The sequence below is a fragment of the Anas acuta genome, chromosome 1, assembly GCF_963932015.1.
Source record: "Anas acuta chromosome 1, bAnaAcu1.1, whole genome shotgun sequence".
NCBI classification, from domain to species: Eukaryota; Metazoa; Chordata; class Aves; order Anseriformes; family Anatidae; genus Anas; species Anas acuta.
In genome coordinates, this window is record NC_088979.1 from 135106097 (window position 1) to 135130884 (window position 24788).

Genomic DNA, 24788 nt, shown 5'->3' on the forward strand with positions numbered 1-24788 from the left:
AAAAAAAAAAAAAAAAAAAATGGCAGACAAAACCATAAAGGAAATGAAAACAAAACAAACAAACAAAGAACAACTTGAGTTTTTAAAGGGAAAAGAAAACTGAGTTAATTACTGCTTGTTGGTAGTGTGGGAAAGAAAGGCATGAGCACCACAATGACCTTCATTTACAAGCTTTCATTCATATAAACTTTTAAGTGGCTAACACCCAGAACATCAATATTTTGGCCTCACTGTAAAAACATTCATAGGAAAAAAAAAAAAAAAAAAAAAAGGACTATGACAAGTCTCTTGTTTTGTCAAATAAACTGGTTAGAAAATCGTCAGTCTGCTACTATCCCGATTGTCAACAACAGACAGCAGGGTTTGTCAAGAAGGACAGGTGAAAATATCAGGTTACACGGAAAAGAAGCATGTGAAAATTTCAGAGCGTGTCATTTAATATTTTTTAGGATGCAAGGTTAGAATATGCCTATTTTAGTAGCAATCTGAGTTCAAAAATCTAAGGTGGAGGTGAGGTGAAGGACTGCTTGTTTATTTTTACACTGCCCTCTTGACTGCTCTTCAAATGGACAGGAACTCATTGGCTTCTGTGTGTTAGGTATCGGTTCAGCTTTTAGCTCGGAGGGGGGTTGACAATCTTGCAAGAACATTTCTGCTTTAGTGCAGTTTGCCACTTGTTCTTCTTGTAGCTGGGGGAAGAATCATAATAAATATGTTAAAACCCTTAGCTTATGTGAAGCTTACATAAAGAAGGGGAGAAAAATGAGTGAGACTAAAGCACAGGGCTGCAAATCAAGCATTCTGTTTTGTGCGTTTAGGTCTGCCACAGATTTCTCATGACTTACTCAAAGTTGCACCCACTTACTTCAGATACAGATTCAGCTTGTTTACTCTCCAGTCATTAAAAAAATTTTGCTTCAAGCCACGGATCAAACAATAATGACTTCCAGGAACATATGCTGAAGAATGTGCATCTGCATGATCTTTTAAAACCTAAATGGGATATCATGAAATCAAATGGGTGAGAAGGTTTTTTAGGAGGGGAAATTTCAAGTACCGGGCATGGCTTTGCAGGACATTATCCACTGGCAACTGTGTAAGCTTCGAAGAACTCCTTAGATAGAAACATAGAAGGATAGATTCTTCTGTGACCCAGTCAGTGGACACATTTATGGGAAAATGGTAGGTGCAGTTTGAGTTCCAGAATATAAAAGGAAAAAGACATCCCTGCTAGAAGGGCCTGTCTAATTACTAAGTTGCAGAAATTGCCCATTTATTCATCTGTTATTTTGTACTAGGGGTTACAATTAACTGATGTCAGCTACAGTTTAAGAAAAATGGTTATTACAGCAGATGATTCATTTTAAATACCTTTTTACTTTATAGCTCCGGCAGGAGATCAGGGTGCAGTTGCACAAACACTGTAAGCTGGCTGCCAGTGAAAGAAGAGGTTCTGCCCCACTACTGCCTCATCCTTTTGCTGGGGCAAGCAGTTGCTCACCTCTATAGTGAATTAGATTGGAGACCCAACCCACGCCAAAACCTTCCCCCAAAAAACAAACAAACAAAACTCAGCTTTAACCCAGCTTAGTCCCCCATTTGGTTTGCAGCATGTGAATGAGCAAAGGCCTGAACCACTGCATAAGAGAGCACAACATGAGAACAAGAACAAATAGCAATTGGTAAGGAGAAACAGCTTGTGCCAGTCTGTTTACATGGGTGTGCAAAGCTTGAGAAGATGCAGGCGGGTAACTTGGTTGAGCCCATCCAGCAGGCTGCTGATGCCAAAAGGAGGTACTCCAGTTCACAGTTTCCTACCCTCTGCTTCTGACTGTGAGCTCTTGCCATGTTCCATGTTGTGCACCTGGCATTGTCACCCTGCAAAATGGGTCGATTCAGTTTGCTAATCCAGCAGAACTAGAGTGAGTTGACCTTTGTGACTGTTGTTAGGTAGACATTGGTGCCTGACAGTATTAGAAAAGAGCTGCTCTTCACAATGAGGGTGGTCAAACACTGGAACTGGTGCCCATAGAGCCTGTGCCTTCTCCATCCATGTCAGTATTTGGATGGAACTGATCAAAGTTGATTTTAACTTTCAAGTTGCCTCTGCTGTATACAGGGAATTAGACCAGTGGCCTCTAGAGGTCTTTTCAAACCTAAATTGTTGTATGGTGTGGTTGTGGCAGATATGATTCCTCTGTCTTGTATCCTTATTTTACACTGAGAAGTCTCCTTGTGCATCACTATCCCTGGCTGAAAAATTTATCTGTCAAATATGAAGTTAGTCCTGTAATTGTTGTGAAATTTCAGTGTATACATTTCTATATATAAATTTCTATGAGCAAAACTATTTCAGGAGGAAGTTTGATTGGATGGTGTATGTCATTACTTAAAAAATATATGTTGCAGGGTTGATCTCATTATTGCTAAACAAAAAAGTATAAAGCCAGGTTATTAAATATGAATTTCTACTGTAGAAATTGTTGAAGTAACATGTACCCAGGTGAAGTTTACAAACAAGCTGAAATCCATATTGAAGAGAGAATGTACAATGATCAGATGATAAGACATAATGGATTTTAATTGGCCTGGATAATTTCAGTGAATGTTAAAAACATACATGGATTCCCTCTCTACTTTGTCTCTCTGTGGCAGGCCTGCAATGCAGCACAGCTTCTGTATTTTATTGGACCAATAAAAGTTGTTGTGCTTAGTAATTTAACATTTTAATGGTAGCAAATTACATTTACATACATCTAGAGGCCCTTTCACAATGGTAGGGGTGTGAAAAAAATGGATCTGGAATAAAATGAGTCAAGGCTGTGTGTATGTAATTGACAGAATGAAGGTATTAAATCCTTAAGGAAGAACAACAAATGCATATGAAAATACATATTAAAAAAATAATAATAATAATAAAAAAGATCCTTATTCTTAATAACACCCCTCCCTGTCCATAAAATGTCAGTATAACTGCATATGGTATATTTACTTTCATTTAAAAGTTCCTCAGCACTTCTGGAGTGGTGCAGAGGCAATGGTGCACCACCATTCTCCTGTTTCTTCCCATAGCTGTGCAGACAGATTATATACTTTATAAGCCAAATATATAGAGAGACAAAGCAACAAAGTCATCTATGTCTTTTACAAAATATTATAATGCCAAGGAGCTTTATTTTTATTTTTATTTTTATTTTTATTTTTATTTTTATTTTTAATTATCACTATTATATGCAGGCTGTCAGCACTGTGGATTCAGGGACGTCTATCTTTTCTAAATTTGAGGGAAAGTCAGTACAATGCTATCTGTCCTGATCAATAAGGCATCTATCCTGTTTTCATTGTTTCAAGCTGGTATGTTCAAGTGGTTTGAGAGTCTAGTCTTTCAAACCCACTTTTAAATAGGTAAGTACTTTCTATGACTTCAGTGCCTTTTGGTGGGAACCTGGCTGCAGACTCCACGTTTAGGTTCAGGGAGGAGTGGGAGCAGGAATGCAGTAGCACTGCAAAGTGTCTGGCACTCAGGGATTGGGACCTGAGATGTACTGACCAGATTGTGCATGTATTAATCCACAGTGCACACCAAATAGATGAGCTGCAGATAAATTTGCCTCATGGTGCTTGCCTGAACAGATTTTTTATGAGAATCTGTACCACACCGGCAGTGACACTTGTCTGGAGCTACAAGTTCCTCGAGAGAGATTTTTATATTGTACACTGAGTGAGTTGCACTGGGTCTGTACATAGTGGCACTTTTCTAAGATTCCTGGATGCCCTGTGGCACATGGATTAAAAGTAGTACTCTTCTGCCAAAACTGATGCAAGAAAATCATGACTTGAGATAGACTAGGCCTCTGGTGTGAATCACAAATTTCAGCTCCATTCTTTGAATTGCAGTGCAGGATACCAGTCACCAACTTAGCTGGTAAATCAATCATTCTTTCTTGAAACTAGAAATTCCAAAATCATTTGTTTTATTTGTACTTCATTTTTGAAATACTGAAATACTAAGTCTGCTTGCTATTTTATAGCAGCTAAAGATCTCATTCTTTAGAACTATATGTGCACTGCCTCAGAGCTTCTATACTCAATCAAAAATTACGCCCAAGCAGGAGTCAAATGCTGAAAGCAGAAAGTAGACAATTCAAGCTTGATGGTATTCTACATCTGTGAATCTCTTTTGTGCTTGTCCTAAGCATATGTGGAAGATCAGTGAGCTTGTATGAGATTCTGTCCCTAAATCTCCACTGACAGCAGAGATGATAAGAATCAGGCTTGCTCTTTCAGTATGTCTATCTGCAAATAGCTACAGTATGGTAAAAACAGACATAATAATCCAGTTTATTTTGGACGATTGATTAATGGGAACATTATTCATATACTCAGTGCATGACATTTCCTATTACTTGTTCATATCATTTGAGAGTTAAAGGATATAAATACTTAGGAATTTGCCACCAGTTGGGTCGCCACCTGTCTGCTGAACACATTAAAGGGGGAAAAGGGTGAGTTGTATTCCATTTAAGAATGCTGTAACTATCTGAGGGACTCTGAATAATGTTTCTGACAGTGTCAGGGGAAAATTTTCCATAGCAGTCTCAACACAGATTCAGCAATAGGGCCTTTTCTCCTTAACAAAGACAGACATTTGAAGAAGGTTAAAAAAGATGGAGGTGGAGGGAAGGGAATGATTTCACTGAAGCAAGTTTACAGTGCTCTGGGGCTCTCTTCTTTCAGTAAGACAAGTTACTAGACAGCTAAAGACTATACATGTATATATGCAAGCAAAGTGAACAATTAGTAAACAGCTGTTGAACTCTGTAGATTCATCTCTTCCTTGGTTAATGTTTATACCTGACATTGTAGCAGCTGGTTAATAAATAGCTCATTTGTGTGAAGAACTGGAGATGGTAAAAACAACAAAAAATCTATAACAAAACATACATGCAACTGCCCCACCTGTATTTCATTTTTGGAAAATACCTGGTAAGGTGATGGCAGAGCTATTCTCTAGCCTGACATCACCCAATCCCGTGAAGTGACCGCTGATGAGTCTGTTCACAGCATCTATACTTAGCTCCTCACCTCACAGCATCATTTAGCTCTTTTCCAGAGACATCTATCCCCCAGTAGACAGGAACAAGTACTGATTCTTCATTGCGTTTTACCCTGCTACAGAGAGGGAAACATTTCAGGAATTAATAAAGCCTTACTATATGCTGTGCCTGGGTGTAGCAGCAAAATTGTCAGAGAACATGCAGGAGAGGGCACAATGCTACAAGGAGCTTCTGCTGTATGCAGAACCACACAGCACTGTTTGACCATGAATGTTCTCCATAAAATAGCTGACATTTTCTAATTTTGATCCTATAATTATAGTTAATCCCCCAAATCTTCAAATAGTTGTCACAAATCAGTTAAGCTTTTGAGGCAGAGACAGTCTGGAGGTTACAATTATTCTATATATTTATATGCTTGTATACAAATCAGATGGAGAAAATTAATATTTATGTACACTTGTCAATTTTCTGGATTAGCAGCTTGTGAATTTCAATGCCATCCTTCCAGTGAAGTCAAGATTGAGGTGAGCAGACTCAGAGTACCACAAGGCACCAAAAGTACCAAAAAGAACTCTGCACTAGATCACCTGAAATAACAGTTTTGTGCTCTATCTCTGGAGACAGGCCCATGTCTAAGCTGGTCTAGTGTCACACTTGGGCAAATCCTGGTCCCTCATCACAAAAAGGGACACTTGAATATGGCATTACTGTCATTCTGTCAGGAGCAGGCATTCAGGTTCCCTTTGTGTGGAAATGAGATGAGAGAAAGGAGCTGTTGTCTCACCCAGATATTGGATGTGATCAGGGCTCGTGCCTGACTGAGGAGCTTAACACCACTTCCCTTTAGCTGTTACCTAAATTGTTCCAGGTGCCTAAGGAGCTGTTCCCATTCCCTGTGAGTTGTCAAGGGAGAATAACGGGAGAATTTACATTCATTGTGTAAGTACCAATAGTACTTCCCAAGTAAGGTGACAGCATCACTGTCACGTGAAACTAGGAAGAGAAGGTCAAGAGTGTTTGTCCTTGTTTACTGGATCAGGCGTGGGCCATTTGATAGTCACAGGATGTATCCCCATGCAACCTCACTGGAGTATAATAATGCAAAATCTGATCAGGTTGCCCTTGTAAATGCATGTTTAAAATTAATTTGCTCTAAAATCAACCTATGCCAGTGGATCAAGCTATGGCAGCTCCAGCCAAGTTAAGGAAGTATTACCTTATGTTGCTCTGCCCCTTGCATCTGATGCACACTCACTGTGCATGGTCCTGTACAACTGTAATGACTGCTAGGTGCCATCACAGATGTGTTTGTCATCACAGGTGAGCCAGTCCAGCCAGACCAAGCAAGGGCTTGTTCAGAAGCGGAATAGGTTCTTGGCAGAGAGGAAGAGCAAGAAGAAGGGGAAGGGAAGGGAAGGGAAGGGAAGGGAAGGGAAGGGAAGGGAAGGGAAGGGAAGGGAAGGGAAGGGAAGGGAAGGGAAGGGAAGGGAAGGGAAGGGAAGGGAAGGGAAGGGAAGGGAAGGGAAGGGAAGGGAAGGGAAGGGAAGGGAAGGGAAGGGAAGGGAAGGGAAGGGAAGGGAAGGGAAGGGAAGGGCAAATTGGTGGTTGTCTCAGGAAAAATCAGTGGAGTAGGATCTGGGGAACACATCAGGAAGAATCTGAGAGCCAGGGAGAAAGGAGCTAATGGCAGGGTAGGGGTCTCTGTGCTTTTTTCCGTATCCTTCTGAAACAGCACATTTTTATTTCCACTGTAATATTTATTTCTATGGATGGGCAAGGCAGGCAGCCTGCCAGCTGGCTATAACATGCCCTATACAACCTGCTGCTTGTATTTTGGTTTTTGCCTTGAAATAGCCCTGCAAACAAAGTTTGTGTTCCCCAGGAGTGTGTTCTTGATTTACATCCAGTTAATAAAACACTTTTCACGGTGCAGCCTTTGATCCTGTAAGTAACTTGTGATCACATAAGCAGTCCCACTAAATACAAATCCCATTAAACACAAATACAAGGCTCTTCAGCAGTTACAATACTAGGAAATCCAATGTGCTTAAAGACAGTTGCCAAATAGAAGTTAGCTGGTGTGATGGTGTGTTAAGATGGAGTGAAGAGTGTAGACGAGGGCAAAGCACTGTATGAGATAACCTGACCCTTCACATGAAACATAATGACATTTCTTAAAGTAGTCAAGGGCGTCATGGCAGTCCTCTGACCTAGTTACAACACATCCAGCCTGCTGTAGGAGCCCTTCATTTTGTGCTCAAACTATGCAGAAATCTTGTTTGTGTCCTTGAACAGGACAACAGTATCAGGCTTAGATAAGTAAATATTTTGAGTGTGAACACAGCCTGTGTCATAGAATCTGGGTCGGGACAAAACTGTTTAAGATGGTTTTAAGTGTTGTGGAAATCAAACAGAAATACTGTTAGGAGAATGGCCAGCAACGGGCGGCAGATTTTGGTCTGTCTCTAATAGGTATGCATATGTAGGCATACTTGTGTAGGCCAAAGGGGAAAAGCATGTTGCAAAATATCTTCCGAACAAAAAATGACACTGAGATGAAGTGGATTTTTAAGCCTCTTGAGAATGAACAATATGCTTTTTACTAAACCACTTGCACATAGAGATCAATGTACACAATTAAAGGAAAAAGACTAATCCTGCTGTAAGTTCACCTCAAGTATTTCATGAATTTCACATGATCCACCCACTTTTTTCTGTACCTCTGCAATTACCATATCAGCAGCAATAATTCTCTGTTGTTCAAGTGCCAGATACAACATGGCTCTCACATTCCTGAATGTGGCACATTGTGCTGCTCTGTTTGTTTGTTGTTTCGGAAACGAGATTAAATTTTACTCACTTACGCACCGCAGTGAACTTTACTCCACTCTTCGTCATCTTCTTAATCAGTGATTTGTTTGCCTTACTCTCTGGTTCTCACTGTTTGTTCGTACGTGCGCATTTTTGTTGTTGTTGTTTTAGTTTAAATTCTGCATAAAATCCATGTTATTTAAATGCCTTTTTGAACTATTCCTAGTTTTCCACTCTATTTGCAACTGTCACATGTGTGAAGTGTTGGAGTACCTGACTTTTTTCTCACTTCTGTTAGCTAGTTTGAAAATATGAAGTAGCTCATTTCCAGCTGCAGCATGAACATTTTCATACAGTGCTTTAATTTACCATTAGTCTATCTGATCAGCGGTCTAAAGGCTTTATAAGCACTGTTTCAGGATTCTGCTTATGTGGGAAAGTTAATTTGGCTAGATAAAGCTTTAACTTTCCTATATGTGTATGTAGAGGTGGTTATTGCAAATTATCTTACTTTGAGCCTCTTCTACCTGAGAAATTAATTTGCAATAGCTAAATGGGAAGAAGTCCCCCTGTAGACATGACTTCAAGCATTTTATATTGCAGAAGGAGCTCATCTAGTGAGTCTATGAAAGCAGAATATTTAGCAAAGATGAGAGCAACCCCTTATTAATGTTTAACTATATAGTGTATAGTATAGCAAGTATACCAGGCTGTGGTTTGTTCTAACACAGGTTAGGTTAGTCCTTTTTGTTCTTTAGTGTGTACAGCTTAGTACTCTAGTGTAAAAACAAAACAAAACAAAACAAAACAAAAAAGACAACAAGAAACTATTATACTTCTATACCTATGCAAGCAACAATAAGATATATAGTACTATGTAAACAAACATTTTTGTCACTCCCCAGTGATGAATAATTTAACTGTTTTAACTAATGACAGGTTGATGGTGTCCCCTGTCTCTGTATGAAGAACCTAAAAATTGAAAGACATGCAGTTTCTTCTTGTATTGCCAGAAATGTTTCTTGGATATCAGATTAGAGTGTATAAGAAAATCCAATTATTATTGGTTTTGCAAAACAAACAAGCAAACAAAACAACAAGAGACTGAAAGCCTGCTCTTGCACAATCTTGCCCCCATGGCAAATGAGTTATCATCTGTATTAAAGCAATTGGCTTCTTGGTACATTTGGAAAACAAACAAGAAAATATCTTAACTGCACCCTTGTTTTACCATCTACAAATAAACTGATCTCAAAGGTTTTGAATCTGCTAAGAATCCATAAATGGACAATGGAGCAATTTCAGAAAATGCTGATTCTTAATACCAACAGGTTGCAAGATTTATTCTTATTTCACGCAGGTTGTCAGAAGAACTGATTTCCATTTGCCCAAACTAAAACATTTTCAGCTCTAGAAAGAGAATAAACACCTCTTTGTGATGTGTTGACATCACTACAAATATGAGCACATGGTGCGAAATGATGCAGTGAGCTTTATTTTTTTTTTAGTCACACTGACATAAGCAATGATTTTTAAACTATTGCATGATCACTGAACACAGTTTATTTATATACTTCAAAGCCTGTCTGGGTCTGCCATTCAAAGAGAAGCACGGCCCTTCTTTTAATAAATGCAATGCACTTCAGCAGGGGACTGCCAGTAGTTATTGCACAAGATAATTTGTGACATTGGGATTAATGTAAGGTACTGTTTACTTGGGGTGTGTCTCTGTGGTTTAGCAATAAAAACATCAGGATGTCCCCAAGAATTGCTTAGGAATCATCACTTACTAGGGAAAACAGTAATCTGCAGTTAGTGACAGTTAGTTGGTCTAGTGCGTAGATCATATTCTTTTACTTTAACTGAGGAAGTTTCACTCAAAAACTTTTATTTACCTATGAGTCTTTGACAGTCAACATGGTGACCTCTTAAGGACATGAAAGAAAGAAAATCCCTGCTGGTTCAGACGATCAGTCCAGTTCGTTCACTATTGTCTCTTTAAGTGGCAGTCAGACATGCTGTTCAGGGAGAGTGTATGAACTTGGGCTTTTTCTGTGCTCCACTCGTCTCACCCATCCCCAGTATCCGAAACTGTTAGATTAGAGATGGTGGAGAGTACATCCCTTTAGTGCCTCATCATGGAGCTGATCATAAATCTGTATAATCCTTTGTTTGAACCTGCTGTACTCTCTGCCTTGCAGTGTTCTGTGGCAGGAAATGTGAAGAGTTCACTATTTGCTGTATACAATACTTTCTTCATCTGCTAAAATGAGTTTAAAACATCATCAGCTCATGTGCTATACATGTGCATATATATAGCATTCAATTCCCTTCACAACTGCTGTTCAATTTGCATGTTCATATGCAGCTAGGACGACCGTATAACCCACAGCGGAAAAGCAGACAGAAATGCATACTTTTAGTTGTTCGGTGATAAAATATGGAAACTCTTAACCGTTCAGTCGCTAAGCTCGTGCTTAACTTGGTCAGAAGCTGAGAGGTCTGTTTCTTATGTGATAAAAAATAGAATGGGTAGTATGGAGCAATCTAGTGGAGAGAGAAGATGCAGCTGTAACTTTAATTTGCTGGTTAAAAGGATTCTGGCCTTTCTGAATCAGCATCAGGGCTCTGTCTAATCTCCTTCCTCCACTCATGTTGCAACAGAGGGTTGCCTAAGTGAGCTATGTTGGCTCTTTGCCACTCAATATTTCTCTTCACCAGGGAAACCCCCAACTGGCTTTTAAAGCCAGCTTTATGGCCCCAGGATAGTGCCAAAGGTGAAGGCACTTCACCACCTTCTTCAAGAATTTGAAGGCAAAGTTGGGGGAGGGGGTCACAAGAGACAACCTAGGCAAGCTCATTGCAAACGATTCTTTCCACTTTATTAGGTGGTGCCCCCTGTTCAACACACCAATCCTCCCTGTTTAATTTTAATTTTAATTTGTATTTATTTATTTATTTCACAGGCAAAGTTTTAAAAAGTGATATATCATTTTTGGACAGGGTAAAGGGAAGCACTGTGCAATCTGCCTTGTCTTTGGCAACTGAAAAACATATGAGCTTATAGAAAAAAGCTTATAAAAGTGCTTTGTCTCTGCCATGCAGAAAGCATATCCCTCCAAGAGGAAGGTTTGTGATTCAGGGGGAAAATCCCATGACAAAGCCTTAGCCCTAACAATTGCATGTAAGAGAGATTAAGTCATGGGAAACTCTTGTGAATAGAGTTGCATGAAAAGCTCATGAATAAAAAGAAACATGCAGCAACATGAAACATGCCTAGTTTCAGGTTTCACCACAAACTTGAAACACAGTCCATGTTTACAGAATTGTTCGCTGGGGTACATGCACCTTTTGAGCAAATAGGGGCCTAATTTCAAGGGATGTTGTGGGGGGGGGAGCAGGGAAGGGCATGGTTTGGCTTTGCATCAAAAGCATTCAACATTAACCTTTTCTGGTATGTGTTGATGTGAAAGGAGAGGAACCTTGGTATTCTCAGAGGATTGCTGGTACTACTTCTTCAGCTATGGTGTGGCTCAGGATCTCAGTCCCAGTATACTATGCAGCTTCCAAGTGACTGGGAAGACTCAGTTCTGCTTTTAAGTTCTTGACGGGCAGAGCATGACAAACAATAGCAGACAACTAGTATCTGATTAGCCAAGTTTGAAGAAAAAATCCCTGTTCCAAACCTTCTCCTTCGCATCCCATCATCCAGGCAGTGATGCCAACTTGTTTCATTCTACCCCACTGTACTTTTCAAATAACTAGTTGGCTGGTTTTATTTCCCTGTAACCGTCTATGCTTGCTATTGCATACTACGCATGCTTGCAGCAGCATGGAATAGCAAGAAAGGAAGCAAGCGCTAGGAATAAACTGTGGCCTGTGGTCAGCTGACAACAAACGCTTCATCTTTTTCTGCCCTATTGTTTCACACTGCCCAAATCCGGAGACTGCTATGCAACCAGTATGCTTAAAAGCTGCAGTTTTGTACCTTGGTTATGTACCTCAAGTGCACTTTGTGATCTAGCAGGAGCACCTAGAGCTCTACCAAGGTGCTTTCTAGGTGGGATGGAAAACGGGTTTTATTATTAACGTGGAAGGCATTATCTGGCTGCTGGGCTGGAGTCTTACTAGCTCCTTCAAAAATCACTAGAGGCTGCCCTGTGCTTCGACTACACCCCCCGTCCTGGGGCCGCAGCTCAGCCAGCCTAAGATGGCGGACGGGCGCGGCGGTACAAGCGGGCTTCGTGCGGCGGAGGTTGGGCACGGACGGTGGAGGGCGCGGGGGCTCCTGGGAGATGTAGTTCTCCCCCGGAGCCGGCTGATCCGCCGCCGGCCTCCTCCTTGCGGGGCCTGCTGGGAGTCGTAGTTCGGCTGGCCCCTCACCTCCGCAGTGGCCGCGCACGGCGGTGCAGGAGAAGACTACCGCTCCCAGCGCGCACCGCGCGACGGGCGGCTGTAAACAAACAGCGCGGAGGGCTATGGCGCCTGCGGGCTGCGCTGGGGGGCGCTGAGAGCCGGGGCCCCAGCGGGGGGGGCCGGGGGCACCCATGGACGACAGCAAGGTACGGGCCTGCCCTGCCCGGCCCAGCGCGGCTGGGAGGCTGCGGGCGCGAGGGAGGAGCCGTCCCCTTCCCTCTCGTCGCCTGCCGAGCGAGGCTTAGGGCACAAGTGGCACGGTTACAGCAGCAGCGGCTGGGGGTGGGTTTGGGGAGGGGGAGGCTCGGGGGAGACCTCCCTGCTCCCTGCAGCTGCCTGAAGGGAAGGGGTGGGAGCTGGGGGCGGCCTCTGCTCACAGGGAACCAGGGATAGCACCAGAGGGAATGGCCTCAAGTTGTGCCAGGGGAGGTTCATGTTGGAAACGAGGAGACATTTCTGCTCAGAAAGAGCAGTCAGGCACTGGGACGGGTTGCCCAGGGAGGTGGTGGCGTCACCGTCCCTCTCAAGGAGAGGCTGGACGTGGTGCTTGGTGACATGGGTTAGTGGGTGACAGTGGTGGTAGGGGGATGGTCAGAACGGATGGTCCTGAAGGTCTTTTCCAACCTTAATGATTCTGAGAAAAGAAAGCGCTTGGCATAATTTCTTAAGGAATAAATCTAAAACGTTTGAATGCGATCGATAATTTACCAGTGCATATGATCCAACAGAAGGATCAGGGCTATGTGAATGGTTCATGCTAATGTGACAAACTGGTATTCATACTCCTTGGCTTTACTGGGGCCTTGCATGTAAGCTGCAAAGGTGGGTGGGAGAACCTGCACTGCTGAAGCCAACAAAATGCAGACAGTCGTGAGGGCAAACTGGATGAAACAGTACCTGTGATCAGGGCAGGAGTTCAGACGATATGGAAGATTTAATTTTGGAGGCATGTATAGCTACTTCATTTCTCTTGTGACAGAATTACTTTATTTAGAACAGGTAACTTGCGTGTTTGTTTTTTTTCATTAAAAATAATTTTTATACTATTATGTTTTGTGCTTATGAGACAGGTCTTTGCTCTTTTTTGCTTAGAAGAAATGATGTCAGGGGAAGGAAAGAGTAGGCCAAGTGGAATATTTCCTCTTCCTATCTTATGTCTCAAGTACAATTTCATAATATAATGTTTTCATATTACACTCCCACTGAGATACTGTCAAGGGCTATGGTTTTAAAAAGGGTGGTGCCGAGAACTACTGGGTGTGGTGGTTGGTAAGGACGACTGAAAATCTTTGTTCCCTCAGCAAGTTTTACACTAGGTAGTAGTCTTACAGGATATCAGATCCCCATATCTTCTACAGAAAATAGCCAATACTAGTCAGTAAGAGCTGGCTGCTTTGAAAAGTTTCACTGTTGTTATTTTTTAGGGCTGCAATTGGCTTCAGAACAAATTCATGGGGCTGCAGGTTGCCCCTAGAGTTTGATGGCTCTGTTGAAGAGATCCCATTGCTGTTGGGAGGAGGGCGCTTCCCATTTTTGTTGCTGCCTCAGAATGAGGCAAGCACTGTTTATACTTCATTTTATAGCCGGTCCCATCTTCCAGCTCAAGCCAGCATGTCCTTGAAGCCTTCTAAAAGCTCCACTGAGTCACATTTTGCATGTTATTTGAAGGGCTGGACTGTGTGACCTGAGAGTCTTATCATGGAATTGAACGAGTGTGACTGTGAAAGGAATTTCCCTATAAAAATGAGGTCATTGAATTACATAATTCATGAGGTAATTACTCCATAGTTCTATCCACCAAAGTTCAGAGTTTTCATCTACGTAACATAAGGAATTTGGAATTGTAGGCTGTAACATTTTCCCTAATTCTAAGTGCACTATAATTTAGTCTTCTCTAGATGAAGAGGGCATAAGAGGCATGATTCCTCTTCGCGTATTTTCTCAAAATGAGAAGGAAGTAGTAAAAACTAAAGGGAGAGACGGAAGATCCAAGGGTCAGATCTAGAAAACTTCTTTCACGCTCAAGTTTAAAAGGATGTTTTAAAATTATTCAAACAAACAATAAAAAATAACCCCAACTATGACCTGCTTTTCTGTAGAGCTTCTGTGAGGCTACGGCTTGCTCTGATACTGATCTCATTTATCCTTGCTGTGGTTTGAGCTATTATTGGTTGTCCAAGAAATAGAGTTTAGTGATGTAGCTGTTCTTTGTCAATTAATCGCAGTTAAAATAGCACTTACATGCTTCCAAAGTATTTAGACATAAGAAAAAAGAGAAATTCTGTTACTGTAGTTTCAGCATTGATAGGTGATAGTAGTTGATTAGTTTACAAGACTATAATTTGTTATGTTTATTATATAAATCAGGAAGCAGGGTGTCTGTATTAAGGTAAAAGGTGCTTTTCACATTTGTGGTAATAAAAATGACCCTGGTAACTTTTAAAATGCAGTTCTAGGTAGCTAACTGCAATCTTTTATATTTATTATGGGTAAACTTTCAATATACTTCTGTGAGCAATTAACTTCTCAGTTATCATGCAGTATCTACTTTTTATTAGAACAGTAAAACTGAAACAAAAACAACAACAAATAGAAGTGGTTTGGGTTTACCTTCTTTTATTACAAATATGTTCTTCCTGTAATGAGAAGATAGCTTTTGAAAATACAGCTTGAGATGAAATGTATTTTTCTTTTAAAAATGTGCTGAACTGAGCAACACGTGAGTAGATAAAGTTTTAAGAAAAAGTGTATTTGGGAAACAAATATTACACTGATAATGGCATTTTTTAACTTAAACTGGGATTTATTTTTGAAAAAATGTATACTGCATCATTCTTGGCTTCAGCAGTAGGATATAGTTAATTCCATGCTTTTTGGTATGCAAAGGAAAATTGTGTAATACACCAAACAGCTTTATAAAATGTCATCTTAGTTTAATACAGCTACTGTTAGATACATGAATGGGGGGCGAGAGGGGAAAAGCTTGGGAAAACCTTTCCTTATCCAGTTAAGATGAGAACGAACCACTTGACTCCTCAGAATTTTCAAACGGTGGACCTCATTCTCTCACAAATTTTTAATTCCAGGTTAGTTTCTCAAGTTTGAACAGGCTTGTTCTTGGTGGTTGGCTTTCTTTTGCTTTTATATAGGTAGCATGAAGAAGCAAAGTCCTTTATACCTGTAAAAGAGACTATTGCTTTTGAAAGGATGGGTGCTCAGCTCAGAGTCTTGGTGTTCCTGCAGGCTGGTCCCAGGGCTGTGGACAAGAACATCGATCTCGAGGTCCAATTGTTTTTAAAGTACTGCAAGCTTATGATGAGGCGAGTGAAAGAAAAGCCCTTAAATAGGTCAGAGGTTTTTCAGGCGCTGATGTATTCTGAGGTGAAAACCAAACACTCAGACTAGCTGTTCTTACGGGACATGCGTATTTATGGATCAAGTGTCTAAAGGTGTCTTGCCCTGGTGTTCACACGGCCTTTGCATTTTGGGGAAGAGCTTGGTGATAGGGGAGGGGAAAGCCCACAGCAAAGACCACACATGAAGAGTTGAGCTGCAAACCCTGGCTCTGATACATCAGATATCCGTGTGTGATCCTGAGGCAGGGGGAGTTTGCTGTATATCATGAGTGACAGGGATACAGACATCCCTTGAAGGGAGTGCAAGAGCAAGTTAGGTTTGATATCTGGGTAATGTACTGGGCTTGACAGGTCTTCATTCATTAGAGATCCTCCAGCACTTCTCCACCTGTGAGTCTCGCAGTTGTGGGTGACCAAGACCACAAAGAGAGGGTAGATCTTCCAGGCAGTCCTGGAATCGACTCCAAGGGATGCTCTGAATGCTGTAGAAGGGACCGACAAATAGTGTGAGAGCGAAGCATGGGATCTGTTTTCATACTGATCCAAGCTGTTACAGGGAGTGGCTATTATGTTTTTTACCCTTTAGGGCTCTTCTAGAGCATGCAGGTTTGTAAAGTGCTATAGTATTTTTCCATCCAGGATCTTGTTCAAGCATAAAATATTTTCATTGCTGCTTGTTTTGAAATAGAAAATCTAAATAGATTATAATTTGAGATGGGCAATTTCAAATCCTCAAGTGTTCTAACAAGTCACTTGTTGCTGGACAGCGTTGCTCAGCTGACGTGTCTGCTTTCTTACTTTTACAGTGGGTAAGTAAAATGGATTAGCCTAAACCCCACAGAGCAGTTAGAACAATTTTATTTCATATTTGTAGTGGGCTAGGAGGACAGAACTAGTCTAGGAGGAGAGAATGTAGCATAGTGTTACTTGGCCATCAGCCTTGTGTGTTTCAAGCACTAGGTGGTTTTGAAGTGCCTGGGTTCTTTTAGTGTAACCTGTCAGTGTGCATGGTGTAGTGGTGGATATGCTTCTGCCAGGCTGTAGTTGTGTTCTGTGGGCAAGAAGAGGATTCTGATCTATCAAGAGGTAAGGAGTAATGCAAACGATTGCTGGAATCGAAATAGCGACTCTTGCTCTGAACCGTAGCACTTGCTCATCTTGACTTGTGGACACCTGCTTAACGCTTTATGAAATCTTTATGTTTATTTCTAGCTTATGCCTTTTTTTTTTCTTTTTTGAGTAGACATTTCAGCAAAAATAGTCTTTACATACTTGTGCTAAAGATTACCTTCTTCGTACATTAATCACTTTATATAAGACCTTTAGGATTAATTTCTATTGACAGAACTGCTTAAGACTTGTAAGTTGTTTGCTCCCTTAATATCTTAGGTTTTGGGGTCATTATCAGATGCATTTTTGGAGTGCTTGCTCGGTGTGATGCAGGATGCTGAGTCTGCCAGTGAAAGTTGTCTAACTAGTCTGTGTAAAGCATATAAAATGCCATGCAATGGAGGAATAACTGGCATGCTTTCTAGCTGAGTTACGTCTGTAACTGTGAGTGATATGCTATGACTGAAAGCATTGAATAACATCATTTTTCTTAGGAGACTTGTGACTAACTTAATTTGATTATTGATTTTGAGAAAACATTTGCAAACATGACTAGTTTTTTTTTTTCCCTTCTGCCATAATCAATGCAATACGTAGGCTTGGTTTTTATTTTTCCCAATCATTTTTATAGGTTTATGTAATTCCTGTACATAATCATCAATTAGATTCTGCCGACCTATGCCTGCAACTATTAATACAAACAACGATCTGCTGAAGGTGATTTCTCGAGTTGGATCTCAAGTCCTGGCTGCTGTAGCACTTGGGAGCCCTCTGTGAATGAGCTGTAAGCTGCTGCAAGATACTGAAGTGGTCAGTGCTCTCAACATTGCTGAGAGGTGCTTCGGGTAGCACTGTTTTGTTCTGCCGGGCTGTTCAGTGCCTCTAGGGATACCAGGCCAACTTTATCTTGAGCAGCTCAGATCCTTGGGGAATGCTAGCAGTTGTTCTGTGCAGCTCCTTCAGAAGGACCTCTCCGCAACACCTTCTGGCAGTACTGTAGAGATATGCTGGATCCCTTTGGGCGAAAAAGAAAAATAATCCAGACCACTGATAGCTTCAGTTAGCTGCCCTGATACAGACAAAGCCATTTCCAATTCCAGGTCAAATAATTTTGAACACGGTTACTGGGTGAGTGACACTATGATCTAGGCGCTGCATCTGAAATGGAGGGAAGCTGTGTTCTGTTCTCTGAAGTCTGACTGAACTGAAATATGGGCTTGGTTGGGTTTGTGACAGATGCATGTTATTAATAATTCTGTGACGGATTTTATCATCAGTTTTGCTCTGGGTCTTAGTGGCGCGTGACTCCCTGAAAAAACAAATCCCCACTGCTGAATGCTAACAGCTCCCACCCCTTATAAACTTCAGAGGAATACAAAGGGAATACAATATGTTTGCCTGCTTGTTTTTGGTTGGTTTGCTGACTTGTTCAACATCATTGAGCACTTCTGCCTTTTTTTCTTTCACATCAGCATAGCAACTGGCTGGGCAAACATGACCCTAAAGCCAGGGAGATACTATAGTGTGGAATGGTGACAGAAGATTTACCATTTGGGTTGCTTCAGGTTACAGCCAGAGCTTCCAAATATTGGAAAGGAAAAATTACGAAGCAGACAGGATTTAGTTAGATCACTTACTACACTAGCTGTGCAGGGTGATGCCTAATTATATGGTGAGCTGCAGTTCAGGAGCTGAGTGAATCTTTCAGGATGGTGTGAGGGCAGATGATTAGGGCCTTGCTGCTGGAAGTAAGAGTTAAAAGGAGCAAAGCTCTTCCTTATTTCCATACCTGGTGGCAAGAGCATTGGCAAGCCATGATGGACGAGGTGCAGGCCTTTTTTCCTCCCGTAATAACACAGCTTGTGTGCCGGGCTGGTGCAGTGATAAAAGATCGTGGGGGGACAGAGAGTGCAACTGGTGTACCTCTCTGCAGAAACCTCTCTGAGTTGATGGGAGGGAACAGAGAATAATTGATAATGGTAGATCCAGGGTGTAGCTGTGATGTGCAAAGCAGTCCACAACAGTGGTTGATTTAGTTGCAGACTACAAAATGCCTTTAAATGTTTGGTGTCCATGTCTGTCAATCTAGCCACAAAAACATGTCTTTAAACTCAGGGTTTGGGCAGAGCTCACTTGATCCTCTTACCTGGCCTTGAAGAGGCTGGGTGATGTTTGCAACTAATCTTAGTGATGTGGTGTGCTGGGATTCTCATCTGGAGGGCTCGCCTACTGCCTGGGGGGTCAGGCCTCAATGAGTGGCTGAGGAGAGAGCTGGCATGTGTCTCTAGCTCTTGAATTCAGAAACTTAGCTCCAACTACCTTGTGTTGACCCAGAAAAGCCTCAGGTGGTAAGTCTTGGAGAACTTAGGTACCTCGTCTGTGGTGTGTAATGTAACATCCAGAACTGGATCCGGGGATGTTTTCCTTGAGAAGCAACAAGTTGCACAAAGCTTTGTATAAAAGCAACTCATTGATACAGATGTGGCAGATGTTACTTGGTGTCTTGGACCAGGTTGCCCTATCCTGCAGCACCAAGTTTAATGGCTTACCACATGCATTAGTTACAGACAAGCATGGAAAACAGGATCTGAAGGAGAATACCTTGGTGGAGTAAATGGACTATTCAACTTGTGTTCTGTAGTTCAGGTGTAAAAGTGACTTTTTTGTTTGCTTTTCTGAATGTGCTATGTTTGTTTCATTATCGCTGGATGTCCATTAAGTACTTTCTCTTCCTCCATTTGATTGTGAGGGCAGCTACTCCTGAATAAATTAGGAGAGGCAATGTACAAAAGGCTAGATTATGTTGGCATGTGATTGTTGACTTGCTTTCCAAAGAAAGAATAGACTCAATTGTATACTCCATTTTTTCATTCGAGCACATCAATTCACTGTTACTGTTTTTATTGCAGCCTGCTAAGTTTGTAGAACAAGTGACTTCTTTGAATGTCAAAGCTGACTTGTTTTGTAGCATTGCAAAGTAAGAAGTGCCTTTTTTTCATTATGAACTCTGATATTTTTGAACAGTGCCTTTTAGAAAAAGTACAGTTTATACACAGTATGGTGAAATACCAAGCCAGCAGTGAAATTCTTACACGTAGGTGTGTTTCTCCACACCCCCTCCATTCAAACAATGTGGTCAGAATGCAAATAAAGAGAAATTCTCACTTCAGAGGGGAAGTAGGGCGTGTGGCTGATGTAATGCTTACAGGGCAATACTACCTGATGGCCAGCGTACTAAGTTTCATAGCATGTCGAAGACTTTCATGTGCCACATTCTCATACTAAGAGCGAAATATTTGGGTGGGGAAGCACAGAATAAATACCAAGAAAACTATTCCATTCTTTTATATCTGTAGCAAGAGAAGCTTTCAGACCCGTAAAAAGGAACCACAAAGAAAAGGGCAGAATGATCCAACACCTTCAAGGGATAGGAGAAGCTGTCTTGAGGGTCACATTTCTTCAGGAGAGATCCAAGTCAGGCATTGGAAAAACTTGATGCTGGGATAGGTTGCATAAGGAGATGATTTTCAGTGCTGTGTAGTACTGTTTGTAAAGTGAACATGGCCAAAGTGGTTAGGTTCAGCTCCATTGGAGGCAGCAGAGGCAGGGCTCAGTGTAACTGAATTCCTTGTTTAGTAAAAATCCCTGGAAGATGCCTTTGAAATAAAGATGGAGGAAGTTCAGATGGGTGGTGGATAATTCTGAATGTTTTGTCTTCAGAGGAGGCTGAAACTAGTCATTCTACTGCAGCAAAAATAGGCTTTAGGTTGTAATGATGTAAATCTTTTTTTTTTTTCCTTCCAAGTTTAAGTCTTAAAGTCAATAAGGTATTCTTGAGCTGGCAATTACTAGGGCATGTGTTGTTAATAATACTAAATCAATTTTGCTAGAGAGTTGACTGGTCATCTTGAGCCAGCTGTAGTCACAATGACATGGTCTCAGTGTTCCCTTTGCAGAACATCATCTCTAGTGTACTCTTCATTTCCAGGTGGTTGGAGGCAAAGTAAAGAAGCCAGGCAAGCGAGGTCGTAAACCAGCAAAAATAGACTTGAAGGCAAAGCTCGAAAGAAGTCGTCAGAGTGCAAGAGAGTGCAGAGCCAGGAAGAAGCTGAGGTACCAGTACCTGGAAGAGCTGGTTTCAAGCCGAGAGCGAGCCATCTGTGCTCTCAGAGAAGAGCTCGAAATGGTAAGAAACTACCACTTAATATAATGCTCAATATCATTCAGGGTCTACTCTCATGGACGTTTGTTCTTGAAATCACTGTGACTAAAATGAGGGGGATTTGGCCAGCCATAAAGTATGAAAGCATCAGAAACAGATGGACTCAGCTGCTTGCCTGCTTTGCATGATGAGTAACGAACTTCGTGCTGCAAGTTATCAGCTGGTTTTGAACTGGAAGTGAGCAAAGAAGCACCTTTGCATATGACTCTTTGAAGCATTTATTTTGGAAAACCTCTGATAGAGGTTGAAAGAAATAGAGTTTGGAAAGAGATGGGGTAAAATATCAGTAGTGGGGACATACATCCACAGTGTGTTAGTGCTTCCAGTACTTTTGTCTTTGTGTGGGAGGCTGGTTCTTGCAGCATACTTTCTGTTTACATGTGCAAATGGTTGTGCAGCTACCCCTTGTTTAGAACACATAGAAGATGGCTGTCTTGGCCAAATGAGTTGCATTAACAAAAGAGAATGTTTCATGTAGAAATCAAGACTCAGTTCCTCACTGATATGAAGATGTCATTGATGTTTCATTCACAAGCTTTAGGCTTGTTTGATGAGGCAGGGCTGGTCACCAGAAGTTAATAGGGTTAGTATTAGGTGGAATGTTAGTCAACTGGCCGTGGGCTCTTCGGTGTTTTTTGGGGTTTGACAAATAAGAATTTAAGGTGAGGGAACTAGAAATAAGGCAAACATTCCGTAACTCTGCCTTGCACAATCAGGAAGGACCTCTTAATAGTCAATCAGCCCCAGAGTCATGTGAAATGTTTGTTTTTAATAGGCCATGAACTGGAACGGTATTCTGGCACGCTAACAGCAAGAAAATGCACAAAGTGTTCCATGTTGTTTAATAATTACAGTATTGTGTCTAGCTCTGCCACTGAGTAGCAGTTTATTGACTGAATCAGGATTTACTGAAGCCAGGTATGCAACCATGGACACGTGCTTAGCTCATTAACGCTCTGCAGTTTTGTAAGAGGCTTCAGTCCAGTAAATTCAAGCCTTAAATGAATATACCGGAAGGTAAAGATTACAGCTCTGTTTTGTCTGCTAATGTGATCCTGGCAGTTTGCTAATGCTTAATGTGTTTGCATATTTCAGTACAAGCAGTGGTGCATGGCGATGGACCAAGGGAAAATCCCCTCTGAAATAAAAGCCCTACTAACTGGAGAGGAGCAGGGCAAAGCACAGCAGAACTCAACCAAACTTGCCAAGGCTGGGAAGACAGAAACAAACAGCAGCAATCCATGTAGGTATCCAGCCTATGATTAATTCCTATTTTGTTACATCTTTTGTGGTGTAGGAGGATGGCTGTGGTGTGGGAAGAAACATAAGGATGTGCTCTTGGGCACAAATAGTTGATTGAAGCAAAAGGCATAGTGGGTGGTACAAAGACTCTGTGTAATGTTTACATGGACAACACAGAAATTATACTAGTAAGGAAGCTGGGCAGTTATTTCAGAAGGCGGCTCAATTTTAGTTTCAGTAAGGCCTGCGAAGACAGGAGACTGTAATCTTTTACAGCGTTCTCTGTTTTCTTAGTGTGAGGGAAATGGAGCACGTAAATCTAATTTTTAAAATTCCATCAAGAAAATATTATTCTATCTGCAAACACTCAAAAGTGAGAAATGCTGGAACTGGGGTTTCTAATGGAGTCTTCTTTCTCCCTCATTTGTGTTTGGCAAGGGGATGAAATAAGGCTCTTCCAGGCATGAAAAGATGACTTTATATTTTGTGGTCTTTGTATTTTGTTACATGCATGCAAAGGAACAGTTAAGGCAATATAGGCAATTCTCTATCTCCTGTCCTCTTTTAATATTTCTACAGATTAAATTACAATTTACTGCAATTTTTAAATTACGTATTCCTAGCTCTGTTTTTAAGAAATGGTGTGAAAACCACGTTTGTCACTATAACAGTCTTCCCCCATGGTGCATCATTCACAGGAGCTGAATGCAGAACCTTCCACACTGCAGCAGAGATAACTTGGTAGCTATCAGAAGAATGCTGTTATCAGAGAAGTGGATGCATCCCTGGGTCCAGGGGGAAGGATGCCAATCTGCTGTCTTCTCTTTGCTCCTCCCCACATGAAACTCTTTGCTTGTGGTGTTCATAAACCTGCATGGAGTGGGGCTTCTGGGGTAATAGGTGTTTCTGTAAGTGGAGCCTTGTTCTTCCTTTCTCTACACCTCCCTCCCCAAATACAGCTATGCAGCTTTTGGACATTTCCAGTAAGAGATGAGGGCTGCCTTTGTATTAGAGGCATGAGCCCAGAATTAGACTGGCTTTGTGGTCAGTAGTTACGTGGTTGGTAACCATTGTGGGAGACTGAGAGATTCTGTAACACAAAAGCAAGAGGAGGATACCATAACAACTTTGCTAAAGCTAAATGGAATATTATAGGTCAAGGAAAAGGGGCCTCATCAAAAGCTTTCAATAAGAAAATAAATAATAATGTTACTTGCAACCTAGGTAAAAGAGTTGCTTTCAGCATCCTTTTATAATGCAGCATATATTTTATGTTATTGGTGCTCTTGAAGAGGTACTATGTGTATGCCCATACTTCTTACCCTCAGTAAGATAGTCAGAACATCTCCCTACACCCTGCTTCTAGAAGTGGAATAACTGCCACCTGTTCCCACCTGTCAAGCGCTGCTATTTTTCTGTATATAGTTTAGGCCCAGGTATCTTCCTAGGCTGCAATGTGATATGAACTCTGCTGTGCTATCCTGATTTCCCAGCCAAAGATAATGCCAAGAACTGGTAGCAAGGAAAACAGGTTGCCTCTGTTTGGTCTTGCCATAAGAGAGATGATGGCAAAAGTCTTGTGGGCTGGTTCAGGACACTGACAGATAACCTGCCACTTAATTTAGAGTGCACTTTCTTCTGTACATGCTTTTTGTGTGTGTATGATGAAATGTGAAGAGTGGAGCTCTCATTTTTTTCAGTGGGGCTTTTGCTTTGCTTGTTCTGTTTGTGACAATGTCTTTCTCTGTATTTTATGAGATGCATGGAATGTTTTTTAATCTTATGTTTTCTTTGTTTCATAGAATAAATATTATAATGAATGACTTGCTCAACTGAATGTTGCATTCTTTTTGTTAAAGTAATTGTCTGTTTAGAATTATCTTAATTTAGAATTAGTCAAAAGGACTGAAAATAATAAAGTGCCATATTTCAGCGTACAGCGCGCAGTTGTTTTCTGAATTCCATTCTGAGCTCTCGTATTAATCCTTAAAGCATGATTTTCAGTATACTTTAGATCTTCCACACATATACTTAGCAATTGCTAGAAGTGTTGCATAGACATAGAAAACTGTTTTGAAAGGTTAAGTAACACTGAAGCAGAGATGGGGAGGATGAGGTGTGGTTATTTTTTTCACCCCCCCCTTTTTAAGCTCTGAACTGCAATTTCGGAAGACAGCAGCAAGGCCAACCCGTAAGTATAGATCAGTTGAATGCTTGCCTGTCCCTTTTCTCTGTACTCTGGAGGAAAGCATAGTAGGCCAGATGTCCAGAGCTATATTCTGTGAACCTTGCAGTTGGATTTTGTGACATGAATATGCCAGTGGTTTCGTATGTTGGTTTTGGGTTAGAATTAGACTTACATACAAAACCAGAGGTACTGTGTAAGCTACGTGTTGTACATAAACGTACTTTGAAGAATCTGCCCAATGAGGGATGTAGAAGACGTTCAGAGGAGTTATGATATTCATGCAAGGAACAGTTTCACTCTGGTAAATGCAGCACTGATGTCATCATAAATATCATGCTTTCTCTCTTCCCTCCAGTCTTTTTGTTTCACTTTCTCTGATACTA

General features: G+C 41.3%; 1 protein-coding gene across 1 annotated transcript; it reads left to right on the forward strand.

Annotated features, from left to right (window-relative positions):
• Nucleotides 1-12275: 12275 nt before the first annotated feature.
• Nucleotides 12276-24040, forward strand: CREBL2 (cAMP responsive element binding protein like 2). Its single transcript, XM_068658665.1, has 4 exons — nt 12276-12433; nt 20742-20939; nt 22071-22218; nt 22916-24040. Coding segments are annotated over exons 1-4 (363 nt in total). The 5' UTR covers nt 12276-12418; the 3' UTR covers nt 22918-24040.
• Nucleotides 24041-24788: the final 748 nt, after the last annotated feature.